The 13,195-nt window shown below is 40.8% G+C and overlaps 1 protein-coding gene across 3 annotated transcripts in view; it reads left to right on the top strand.

Annotated features, from left to right (window-relative positions):
- The first annotated feature begins 166 nt into the window (after window positions 1-166).
- LOC129868635 (glycine receptor subunit alpha-4-like) overlaps window positions 167-13,195 on the top strand; it is a 42,068-nt gene continuing 29,039 nt past the window's right edge. For 2 of the 3 annotated variants that reach the window (XM_055942783.1, XM_055942784.1), the window contains exons 1-8: window positions 167-444; window positions 1,329-1,456; window positions 2,361-2,428; window positions 2,522-2,745; window positions 2,953-3,035; window positions 3,234-3,371; window positions 3,871-4,085; window positions 4,805-4,963. In XM_055942783.1, the coding sequence (XP_055798758.1) occupies window positions 386-444; window positions 1,329-1,456; window positions 2,361-2,428; window positions 2,522-2,745; window positions 2,953-3,035; window positions 3,234-3,371; window positions 3,871-4,085; window positions 4,805-4,963 (1,074 nt within the window). In that variant the 5' untranslated portion in view covers window positions 167-385. The remainder of the gene's footprint in view (window positions 445-1,328; window positions 1,457-2,360; window positions 2,429-2,521; window positions 2,746-2,952; window positions 3,036-3,233; window positions 3,372-3,870; window positions 4,086-4,804; window positions 4,964-13,195) is intronic. The other variant, XM_055942785.1, reaches the window with a different exon arrangement.

Consider the following 13,195-nt stretch of genomic DNA (forward strand, 5'->3'; position numbering starts at 1 on the left):
AAGCCATCATAAGATAAAATCTCAAGGTATTTTGGGCCCAAAAGTGCACTGAAAAGAGAGTCTAAAATGCTGCTGTCTCTTTAAATATTCCTGACGTAATTCCTGCAGCATGCATGTGGCTATGAAAAAGAGATAAAGCTTGTGGTCTTCCACACAAACTCTCATATAGCAAAACTTCCCCAGACCTTGAGTTATAGACAAGCATCGTCTTGGATGTTACACCTGCAGAGAGCGGGAGGTTCAGAGAGCTCCATAAGGATTTGTCTGGGTAGCGGAGCAATACCATGGTTCTCTGCATAGGTTCACAGACTCTTCACTGAGTTATATGCCTCTGAATACTTAATAAAATTGTCCTTTATTTGATGTGTATTGCTGTAAGCAGAGAATGCTTTCACTAGTCCCATGGATGGTATGGGTCTCGTCTGTCTGCTTTCTACAAGGCAGGTAAGACACATCTAACTATTGTCTTGCCCTTAGGCTTACTAAGCCTTTAGGTACTTATTATTGTTTTATTATAGCCTATGCCTCTGGCTGTTTTGAGTAAAATTGGGGAGGAGACAAAAAAAACTAAATATGTTGTTTCAGTGTACATTTATAATGTGTAATCAAATGAAGAAATATAGATCAGCTACTTTTGAAGTGAGAGAAGTTGTTGAACCATAGGGAATTTACAATGTTTTGCCAATTATATGAAAATCAGGCTAATTACCTACAGAGAAATATAGTTATGTGAAAGGTTCATGTTATTTAAATGTGCCTAAGGAACACATGTAACATATATATTTTATTGAGGTGATGAGCTAAACATGTTTTACATTGCATTTTGTAAAAGAAATGAGCAATAACTAGGATTTGTAAACTGCTGAGAGACGGAAAGAGACGATTTGGAACGTTGGGAAAGACACAGTGGAGATAGGATGTTGTCCATTGGATGAGATATACAACAGTCTACATAAAGGGGCAAGCTACATGACCTGCGTGTTTCTAATTTCAATATAATATATAACTGATCACTCCCACTGAAGTACCATCCTTTTAATTGTAATTATATGAATATTACAATTGTATTACCAAAAACGACTTTACTTTAGTGCATGTGGTTCATTACAAAAAGATGGCAAATACAAAGAGCATATCTTATTTCCTTATATTTTCTGAGAAATATTTTAGCAGAAAATCACTTAAGATACAGAGTGTAACTTCTCACCTTCACCTGTATGAATCAAATCCCTTTATCATGGCCATCATCTGAAGCAGTAGTTGCCCATCAGTTCCAAATAATAGCGCTCCTGCTTTTCCTCTCACGGTTTCCTCCTCCCCTTTGGCAGGCCTGGGTCCTGTAAGGAGATTAAGCTACCTAGCAGGGTAGGGAAGGCCCCTTCCCCATCTGACTTCCTGGATAAACTTATGGGAAGGACATCTGGGTATGACGCCCGCATTAGACCCAACTTCAAAGGTATATTGCAATACATAGTACAGTAGATTACGCAGTACAGTAATAAACATTACAGTATAGTACACCCTAAACAGGTGGGTATAGTACAGTAGTTTTACAGAATAAATCTAAGACACAATGTGACATAAATCAGAAAGATTTCCACTTTCTATTTATTGTGGTACTTGAACCCAGAATAACTCAGAGTGTTTGTTTTTGGTTAAAAGTGTCATTTTGAATGCATGTTCACCCACAGGCCTAGTTCATTTTGTTTCTTCACAGCCAGCGAAGCCAGCAGATTCCCTCTGACATACTTCCTCTTCATTTCTCAGGGGTCACATCTCGTCATATATATTTCATGCTTGCTCCACATCACTGAAATATGCCAGTACATGCCTTGCAGGGTAACTCCCTGCTGATGTCTATAAATACACTAATGTAACTCAAGTAGAATTAATAAATTATACCCTCTTAGGAAATTATATTATGAAAAATGTAGGATGTCAGTAGTTGAGAGATGCAATATACTAATGGGAGTGTATTGGAAATGACAACACCATTTTATTCTGTCTGTTTGTGATAACTCAATCTAATACAAGACAACTTGCCCCAATATGCATTTAAGAGAGCTGTTATTCCATTATGCAATGGTAGACAATACAATCCTCATGTCATTGCAATTTAGATACTGTAGACCTGAAAATGTTTTCTGATCAGTTTGTGTTTGCCACAGATGCTGCATCTTTTTCAGTGAGATAATAAACATGTATGAATGAACATGTATGAGTAATGCATTTTACTGTACATCTGAAGCTAAGAACACTGCCTGTTTCAGAAAGCAGCATAAAGTGAAACATGGCATTTATATTTATATTACAGATATATCACATATGAATGGCTGAGTTTCTTATGGACGATTTTTCAGGTCCTCCTGTGAACGTCACCATTAACCTCTTCATCAACAGCTTTGGATCCATCACAGAAACCACAATGGTGAGGGTCTTTTCACTATCGTCATCCACCTTTCATCCAAACAGTGGCTGTTCGCTCCATTTAATAGTCTCTTTTGTACAATAACTACCATAGGATTATCGTCTCAATGTGTTTCTACGTCAACAATGGAACGACCCGCGACTGGCCTATAAGGAGTACCCTGACGACTCTCTGGATCTGGATCCTTCCATGTTGGACTCCATCTGGAAACCTGACCTTTTCTTTGCCAATGAAAAGGGGGCAAACTTTCACGAAGTCACCACAGACAACAAACTGCTGCGGATATTTCAAGATGGGAATGTCCTCTACAGTATCAGGTGACCAGTGTCTCTAAAACAGTAGTCTCCTCATATTGATAGATAATAAAATGTTATAACGTGATCAGTAACAATAATTAGCAAAAGTTCACATCTTTGACTTTCTACACTCAATTTGAAGCCACAGGTAATGTTAGATTGTACAAAGCTCCCCATACCTGTCTTCGATTCATCTTCTCACTATGTGCTCCTGGTTCTGTGAGCCAGGTTAACTCTGATCCTGTCCTGCCCCATGGATCTGATGAATTTCCCCATGGACATTCAGACATGCTCTATGCAGCTGGAAAGCTGTGAGTTTTCTTTTCCCTCTTTTTATCTATTCTTTGCACTTGGCTAGTTTCACTCCCTGACGCCTCTTTTTCCCCATTCTCTACACTTGACTAGACAGGCTTTGCTGTTGACAACTTTATAAATAAACTCCCTCTGTCGCTGGCTATACCATGAATAAAAGAAACCCATGTTCTCCCTTCTTCTCCTCTGTGCTCTAGTTGGCTACACCATGAATGACCTGTGTTTCCAGTGGCTGGACATTGGTCCTGTCCAGGTGGCTGATGACCTGATGCTTCCTCAGTTTGTGTTGAAAGAAGAGAAAGACTTGGGCTACTGCACCAAGCACTACAACACAGGTAGATTCTGGACTCCCAAATGGTATGCTATTGCCACACTTTGCTTAAAACCTCTACAGGATCGGTGTCCCCACGCGGGACGTTTGCGCTAACGTAGGCTAATGTGATTAGCATGAGGTTGTAAGTAACAAGAACATTTCCCAGGACATAGACATACATTTTGGCCTTTCACTTGCATTTCAAAGATGTGGGGGTTTAATGTGTTCTATTCTCCTACATTTATTTCACATTTCCACAAACTTCAAAGTGTTTGCTTTCAAATGGTATCAAGAATATGCATATCCTTGCTTCAGGTCCTGTGCTACAGGCAGTTAGATATGGGTTTGTCATTTTAGGCAAAACATTTTTTTTAAAGGGTCCAATCCTTAAGAGGTTATGACAGTGTCGCAGCTCGCAGTTGTAAATTAGAACTTGTTCTCAACTGGCCTACCTGGTTAAATAAAGGTGAAATAAAAATAAAATAAAAAATGTCATCTCCAACCATCTGGCATGCTGGCAGGTAAATTTGCCTGCATCGAGGTAAAGTTCCACCTGGAGAGACAGATGGGCTACTACCTGATCCAGATGTACATCCCCAGCCTGCTAACCGTTATCCTCTCCTGGGTCTCCTTCTGGATCAACATGGACGCCGCCCCGGCTAGAGTGGGCCTTGGTATCACCACAGTGCTCACCATGACAACCCAAAGCTCTGGGTCCAGGGCATCTCTGCCTAAGGTCAGAGAGAAATTATATTGTATTCTGCTTAGGTGTTCTGTTTGGACAACCAACATATAGTCAATAAACATATATTTAAAAATATGATTTAACTCAGAAACTACCAGTTCTATACTTATTACCCAATTATCACACATTATTTATTTTATTTTTTACCCCTTTTTCATGGTATCCAATTGGTAGTTACAGCCTTGTCTCATCGCTGCAACTCCAGTACAGACTCGGGAGAGGTGAAGGTCGAGAGCCGTTCTTCCCCCGAAACACAACCCAACCAAGCCGCACTGCTTCTTGACACAATTCCCACTTAACCCGGAAGCCAGCCGCACCAATGTGTCGGCGGAAACACCGTACACCTGGCGACTATGTCAGCGTGCACTACGCCCAGCCCGCTACAGGAGTCGCTAGTGCACGATGGAACAAGGACATCCCTGCCGGCCAAACCCTCCCCTAACCCGGATAATATTGGACCAATTGTGTGCTACCCCATGGGTCTCCTGGTCGCGGCCGGCAGTGACAGAGCCTGGACTCGAAGCCAGGATCTCTAGTGGCACAGCTAGCACTGCGATGCAATGCCTTAGACCACTGAGCCTATCGGGAGGCCCCCACATTATTTCAGTGGTGGGAACGTTCCTGTACTAAGAGCACCATCACCGTGTTGTTTACCTGCATGTAAAAGTTGTGATTCTAACCATTATTAATTTATTTTGTGGGTTGTGTAGGTGTCTTATGTGAAGGCCATTGATATCTGGATGGCTGTGTGTCTTCTTTTTGTGTTCGCTGCACTGCTGGAGTATGCAGCAGTAAACTTTGTTTCACGGCAACACAAAGAGTTCTTCAGACTGAGGAAAAGGATCAAAGAACAACAGCGGCAGAGAACTGTGAGTACAGTACAATGATGTGTATAAACATTGCATTGCTGATGCTATATATTGGCCATTAAGAGGCTTTGACACCACTGGGTAGCCATATTTGCACTCCCCAGTAAAAGCAATCCTCCATAGGAATGAATGGAATTGTGCAGTATTTCAATTAAATGTTTCAAGGACAAAATGTATGTATCTAAGTATTTAAATGTTGTAGTGTCAGTAAGATTAGTATTACAAAACAGTAAGCATTAAGGTGTCTGTAATAGAATACATTTGGCAAAAACAAATGTAGACATTAATAAATGCATTTCTATAGCTTCCAAAATGTGTTTTTTTACAATGGTGGGGGAGTGCCAAGATGGCGGCATGGTGGCTTCAACTCAGTGCCCCCCTATCAGTCATCTAGTGTATAAATCATTGGTACAAGCCCCTGTGCAGCCCACCCCCTCAGGCTGCTGTCGCCTGCTATTCCATCTAAGTCCAGTTATGCAGCAGCTACACAGTTCAGCTGGCTGTCATATCTCATGCTGGGAGATCCACAGATCCACTGGCCTGTGCTAAATTCAAGTCCTTTTCTTTCTTCTTCTGGCTATAAGTGCTCTGCACAACAGCTTAGCTTGCCGTTTCCCTTTGCATCTCAAAATAATGAGACAAATATGAAAATAAACAAGTAACGCAAAAGAGAATGATCAAAAAAAATATTGTCAGGAATTATTTAACTGAATTGTGGTAGCAGTTTGTGTGTCGCTCCAGAGCTAGCCTGCCCACAATATTATGACAATTCTGGTAACACTTCATTTTAAGTAGTCCTTATTATAGTGTAATAGTTACATTGTAACAAGTATGGTTATTAATTGTAATAATTCATAGTTACACTGTAATAACAACTGTAACTAGTGGTAATTGCAGTCTGTAATTACAGGGGTGTAACAACGAATGCTCGTTACAAATCTTAAAGTTTCCGATAGCATCCAAACACACCACATTTCAGCCTACACAAACCATATGATAAGTGTAAGCCAATTGAAAACCGAGCACCTCATTGACATAACTCTGCAATAAAGATCTGGAGTCTGATGCCCAGGTCCAATGGCAAAAACAGGTTCACAAACGGTTCACCTCAATAAAATACTTTCAATTGTTAAATCCTTTAACGGTGCATTTGACAATGGATCAATTACTTTAGCCATCAATTAAATATTTTTAGACTCATAAACAAACTATAGTTAAAATTGTGAGAGTCATTTGTGCTTGACAAATTGTAAGCCTATAGACGGGTTAGCTGACAACGTCATGAAAACAATGTGCGAGCTTCCATTGTGCAGAAGTCAGCTATTGAGATTCTGGGTGGCCAGATTGCTAGCAAGAATAGCAAGAAATGGCCATGTGGTGAATCGTAAGAGGCTGGTTTCATCTTGTCTTTATAACACGTCTTGTTTTGAGGTGTTTTGACTGATTTCATGTCAATGCTAATATGGCAAAACATTTGCTAGCTAGCTAACAAACAACTGTAACAAAGTATTTGAGAGACAACAAGTGCTCATTGTGCAAATGTTTTTATGTTTTTAATAAACATTGGAAATGAAATATAGTTTACATGTCAATAATCTAAGCCAACCTCGTATGTTCTGCCCCATAGTTACCCGGTCTAGTTAAAATTTCTAGCCCAATGACTACTCAAAACGCCCTGAAAGCTAGCCAAGATGGGGGTTTTTCACAGCAAGAGAGAAGTTGCCACATTTAGCCAATAAACCCTTTTTCAATAACGTTATTGAGTGAAATAAGAAGGGATATCGACTTAACCTGTCTAGGATCAGCGTGGCGCTAGCGGCACACCCCCCCCCCCCCCCCACTGAAAAACCAGTGCCGCGAAATTCAAAAAAAATATTTTTTTAAAATATTTAACTTTCACACATTAAAGTCCAATACAGCTAATGAAAGACACAGATCTTGTGAATCCAGTCAACATTTCCGATTTTTAAAATGTTTTACAGGGAAGACACAATATGTAAAGATGTACATCTATTACCTAAAAACACATTAGCATAATCCACCATCTTTTATTTGTCCACCAACACCAGTAGCCATCACCAATTCGGCTAAACTAAGATATTTATAGCCCCTAACCAACAAAAAAACTCATTAGATGACAGTCTGATAACATATTTATGGTATGGGATAGGTTTTGTTAGAAAAAAGTGCATATTTCAGGTAGATGGCATAGTTTACAATTGCACCCACCATCACAAATGGACTAGAATAATTACAATGAGCAACGTGTTTACCTAACTACTAATCATCAAACATTTCGTAAAAATACACAGCATACACGAATCGAAAGACACAGATCCTGTGAATACAGACAATATTTCAGATTTTCTAAGTGTCTTACAGCGAAAACACAATAAATCGTTATATTAGCTTAGCACATAGCAATTAGCAGCCCAGCATTGATTCTAGCCAAAGTGAGCGATAAAAGTCAACATCGCCAAAAGATATTAATTTTTTCACTAACCTTCTCAGAATTCTTCCGATGACACTCCTGTAACATCACATTACAACATGCATATACAGTTTGATCGAAAATGTTTATATTTAGCCACCAAAATCATGGTTAGACAATGTGAAATGTAGACAAGCTGGTAAAGAAAAAGTCCTTGCGCCACTTAGACAGTGATCTACTCTTATACATAAATACTCATAAACGTGACTAAAAAATATAGGGTGGACAGGGATTGATAGACAATTTAATTCTTAATACAATTGCGTTATTACATTTTTTAATTTATCCTTACTTTTCAATACAGTTTGCGCCAAGCGAAGCTACGTCAAAAAACATGGCGTCCTAAGCCACTAAAATGTTTCGACAGAAACACGATTTATCATAATAAAAATGTCCTACCTTGAGCTGTTCTTCCATCAGTATCTTGGGCAAAGGATCCTTTCTTGGGAGTAATCGTCTTTTGGTGGAAAGCTGTCCTCTTGCCATGTGGAAATGTCAACTGCGTTCGGGATGAACTGAAAAGCGTGCCCAACTTTTCACATCGTTGCAAAAATAAATGTCCCAAAATCGCACTAAACGGATATAAATTGCTATAAAACGCTTTAAATTAACTACCTTATGATGTTTTTACCTCCTATAACGAGTGAAAAGATGACCGGAGAAATATAACAGGCTAAACTAACGCTTGGAACAGGTGCGCGCCGGTGTCCTCTAGGCTCATGACGCAGCTCCCAAAGAATGACTAGCTTCAGGGTTTTTTCATTTGTAGGGCCTGTGAACGCGCAATCGACCCCGTTGGAATCGTCATCACGTAAAGGCATCCAGGGGAAGACGTAAGAAGTGTCCGTATAGTCATAGCAACGACAGTGCCCTTTTAACTGACTTCAGAAGAGTGGCCAACATTTCTCAAATCTGACTCCATGTCAGGGAAATTGCTGTAGAATGGGCTCTGTTCCACTTAGAGACAAAATTTCAACTCCTATAGAAACTATAGACTGTTTTCTATCCAATAATAATAATAATATGCATATTGTACGATCAAGGATTTTGTGGGAAGCCGTTTAAAAAATTAGCCAAATTAGCATAAATAGTCTAAACAGCGCCCCCATCCCCAACAGGTTAACTTCTAACGACCAAAGAAGGTTTCCATCAAAATAATCAGTCTAGTAAGCTATAATGTGACTAATAAAGGAATTTGAGTATGTTGCAAGAGAAAATATAATTTGCCCTTATTAAATTTCAAAAAACTTATGTGTCACGTTCTGACCTTAGTTCCTTTTTTATGTCTTTATTTTAGTTTGGTCAGGGCGTGAGTTGGGGTGGGCATTCTATGTTGTTTTTCTATGTTTTGTTCTGTTGTTATATTTCTATGTGTTTGGCCTAGTATGGTTCTCAATCAGAGGCAGGTGTCAGTCGTTGTCTCTGATTGGGAGCCATATTTAGGTAGCCTGTTTTCTATTGTGTTTGGTGGGTGGTTGTCTTCTGTGTCTGTACCATACGGGACTGTTTCGATTTTCGTTTGTTCATTCACTTTGTTATTTTGTATTTTTGTAGTGTTCAGTTTTATATATTAAAATGGACACTTACCACGCTGCACATTGGTCCGATATCTCTTACTCCTCGTCAGAAGAAGAGGAAAGTCATTACAAAATGTTAGGCTATTTTCTAGCAATTGTGCCCTTATTATGTGCCAGATGTTATGACTACAAACCGTTATAAATGGCCTATTTGCTAGATTGACTTGTCATTTCCATAGGCATAGGCTAGGCCTACTGACTAAAATCTGGGTTTATGATTGTAATTCAACCTTGCTATGGTTTGGCTAGCTAGATGCAGGTAGCCTATAACGCCTGATAGGCCTACATCTCATGTCAGATAGCCTACAGTAGCCTAGGCAAGATGTAGGCAAGATGAATGATTTAGCAGCTTGCTTAGTTCAAATTGACAGACTAATTTATTCAACATGAATAGTGAGGAGATTGACGTAAGAAGTGCTTCCATTGCCCAATAGCCTTTTGGAATAGGGTCATCATTTCAATCACTGAATCAAATTTTAATTATATGGATATGAACTGACTAGGCCTATGCTTGTCAACAACAGCCAGTGTTTTCTTTACCTGTAGCCTAATCTGACTGACTGTTACCTTCAATCTAATGCATTCTATTAAAAATTATATAAAAAATTGTGATAGAACTGTAACCATGATCACAATTAATAACTTTCAATTTAATTTACTAAACATTGGCATTAATAATTGCATAATAACACAAGGCTACAACAACAATAAACTGAAGTTATAAAATAGCCTATTTATTAAATCAAGTGGTGTAAAGTACTTAAGTAATAGTACTACTTAAGTCGTTTTTTGCAGAGTATCTGTACTTTACTATTTATATTTTTGACAACTTTTACTAGGAATGTAGTGAAGTATGTACTTTTTACTCCATCCATTTTCACTGACACCCAAAAGTACTCGTTATATTTTAAATGCTCAGCAGGACAGGAAATTTGTCAAAATCCTGCACTTATCAATAGAACATCCTTGGTCATTCCCACAGCCTCTGATCTGGCGGACTCACTAAACACGCGTGCCTCATTTGTAAATTATGTCTGAGTGATGGCAATAGCCCGTGACTATCCATAAATAAATAAAAACAAGAAAATGGTGCCGTCTGGTTTTCTTAATATAAAGAATTTGAAATGATTTATACTTTTACTTTTGATACTGAAGTATATTTTAGCAATTACATTTACTTTTAAAAATTAAGTATATTTAAAACCAAATACTTTTAGATTTTTACTCAGGTAGTATTTCACTGGGTGAATTTCACGGGTACTTTTTCCACCACTGATTAAATCCGTTTGACAGCTCCAGGTGTCACGCCCTGATCTGTTTCACTTGTTCCTGTGATTGTCTCCACCCCCTGCAGGTTTCACTTATTTTCCCCAATGTATTTATCCCTGTGTTTCCTGTCGCTCTGTGCCAGTTTGTCTTGTATGTTTAGTCAAGTCAACCAGCGTGTTTTCCCTGTACTCCCTTTTGCTATTCTCCTTTTTCTAGTCCTCCTGGTTTTGACCCTTGCCTATTTATGGACTCTGTATCCGCCTTCCTGACCATTCTGCCTGCCTTGACCACAAACCTCTCTGCCACTCTGTACCTCCTGGACTGTGATCTGGTTTTGACCTTTTTGCCTGTCCATGACCATTCTCTTGCCTACCCCCTTTGAATTATTAAACATTGTAAGACTCTAACCATCTGCCTCCTGTGTCTGCATCTGGGTCTCGCCTTGTGCCTTGATAATACGAACTGGCCATGACAGACCCAGCAGACTTGGACCAGCTCCGCCACGCTGTCTCCCTGCAGGAAGCCACCATTAGGAGACATGAGGAGCTGGTACAGGGCCTTTTGGAAGGGCTCAGGTCCTTGACGAAATACCATGACCATGGGTTAAAGGCTATTATGGAGCAAATCAGGGAGTTAGCTCAGAGGCTACCTGCCACCTCTGGAGAAAAAAAATCCCCCTATCTGTGGTGAGTTTGTACAGCCTATCCCGGCTCCCCGAGAAACCCGCTTACCTCCCCCGGAACGATATTCGGGGAATCCTGCCGGGGTATTCTTTCTCAGTGCACGCTTATTTTTGAGCTACAGCCATCTTCGTTTCCTTCAGACAGATCGAAGTAGCGTATATTATTACGCTAATGTCGGGATGGGTGCTCTCTTGGGCTACGGCAGTTTGGGAGCAACAATCTGCCATTTGTGGTCATCTGGAGGAATTCACGGCAGACGTGAGAAAGGTATTTGAGTCTCCGGTTTCTGGGAGAAAGGCGGCCAGTAAACTGCTTGATTTACGTCAACTCCCGTAGTGTGGCAGACTATGCGGACTGATTTTCACAGGTTGGCCGCCGAGATTGCCTGGAATCCGCAGTCTCTTTTTGATACTTTTTTGCACGGATTATCTGAGGTGAAGGATGAGCTAGCTGCTCGGGAATTGCCGATGGATCTGGACTCCCTCATCGCCCTTACCATTAAAATTGATGGATGCCTAAGGGAATGCAAGAGTGAGAGGAGGTCTGGTCTCGGGCACACTCGTGCACCCGCTTTGGCACGTTCACCTCCAAGGGAATCCGGAAGTTTCCGAAGGTAGCTCTTCAGAGAGGATTCGAAGCCAACCGAGCACTCTCGGGAATCTACGACGGGTGAGTTGGATACTCCTGAGCTATGCAGTTGGGAAGAGCTAGGTAATCAATTGGGGAATGCTCACGAAGGTTGAATAATAACTGTTGTCTGTACTGTGCCCGTTCAATTCCGGGTTTCTGGTAAACACAGTGAGACAATACAGTTCCTCCTCATTGCATCTCCCCATGTTTTGGGATTTTCCTGGCTTTAAAAGCACAATCCGATGATTGACTGGACCACAAGCTCCATCCTGGGTTGGAGCCCAGTTTGCCATTCCCACTGCCTTCAAGCAGCACAGCCTTCCTCAAGTCGTCTTCCTCTGGATGTTAGCAAGACTGTGGATGTCTCTGCTATCCCCACAGAATACCATGACCTCGTCCTTATGATTGTGCCATTGCTCTTCTCCCAGGCACTACACCACCTCTGAATCGATTCTCTGTCCAAACCAGAGACCAAAGCTATGGAAGAGTACATAGAGGAGTCTCTGGCCACTGGGGCCGTCTGTCTGCATCTCCTGTCGGCACAGGGTTTTTCTTTGTGGAGAAGGACAAGACCCTGCATCCGTGCATTGACTTCCGGGGACTTAATGACATTACTGACAAGAATCGTTACCCCCCTTACCTCTCCTCTCCTCGGCGTTTGAACCTCTCCAGGGGGCCACCATATTTTCCAAGTTGGACATTCGAAATGCCTACCACCTGGTTTGGATACACGAGGGGGGTGAGTGGAAGACAGCCTTCAACACAGCCAGTGGACATTATGAGTACCAGGTCATGTTTTCCAGACTTTGGTCAACGATGTGCTCCGGGACATGCTAAACCGGTTTGTGTTCGTGTACCTTGATGACATCCTGTTTTTTTCCCCGATCTGCACAAGAACATGTTCTTCATGTCAGACAGGTCCTTCAGCGCCTCCTGGACAATCAACTGTTCGTGAAAGCTGAGAAGTGTGAGTTCCACCGCTCTGCAATCACCTTTCTGGGATATGCCATTGCTGAGGGCAATATTCAGATGGATCCTGGAAAGGTGAAAGCAGTGGTGGATTGGCCTCAACCAATCAAGTCAAAGTTTATTTGTCACGTGCGCCGAATACAACAGGTGTAGACCTTATAGTGAAATGCTTACTTACAGGCTCTAAACAATAGTGCAAAAAATGTATTAGGTGAACAATAGGGAAGTAAAGAAATCTAACAAAAGTAAAAAGACTATAGGCTATATACAGTAGCGAGGCTACAAAAGTAGCGAGGCTACATAGATACCGGTTAGTCAGGCTGGTTGAGGTGGTATGTACATTTAATTTTGTGGAAAAAGGGTTGGAAATAGGTGTCTCCATAATGACAATCTAAATAGCCTACCTACAACTGGTAAAACGACATGCACATATGCTGCTCTGTCTCCTCTCACTCATGTGGCTCAGCTGCCTGCTTGCAGTGCTCATTCTCAACGCCCTCCCCACCACTCACTTACTCAATTTAATTCAATTCAAAGGGCTTTATTGCCATGGGAAACATGTGTTTACATTGCCAAAGCAAGTAAAATAGATAATAAACAAAAGTGAAATAAA

This window comes from Salvelinus fontinalis, chromosome 13, assembly GCF_029448725.1.
Source record: "Salvelinus fontinalis isolate EN_2023a chromosome 13, ASM2944872v1, whole genome shotgun sequence".
Classification (NCBI taxonomy): domain Eukaryota; kingdom Metazoa; phylum Chordata; class Actinopteri; order Salmoniformes; family Salmonidae; genus Salvelinus; species Salvelinus fontinalis.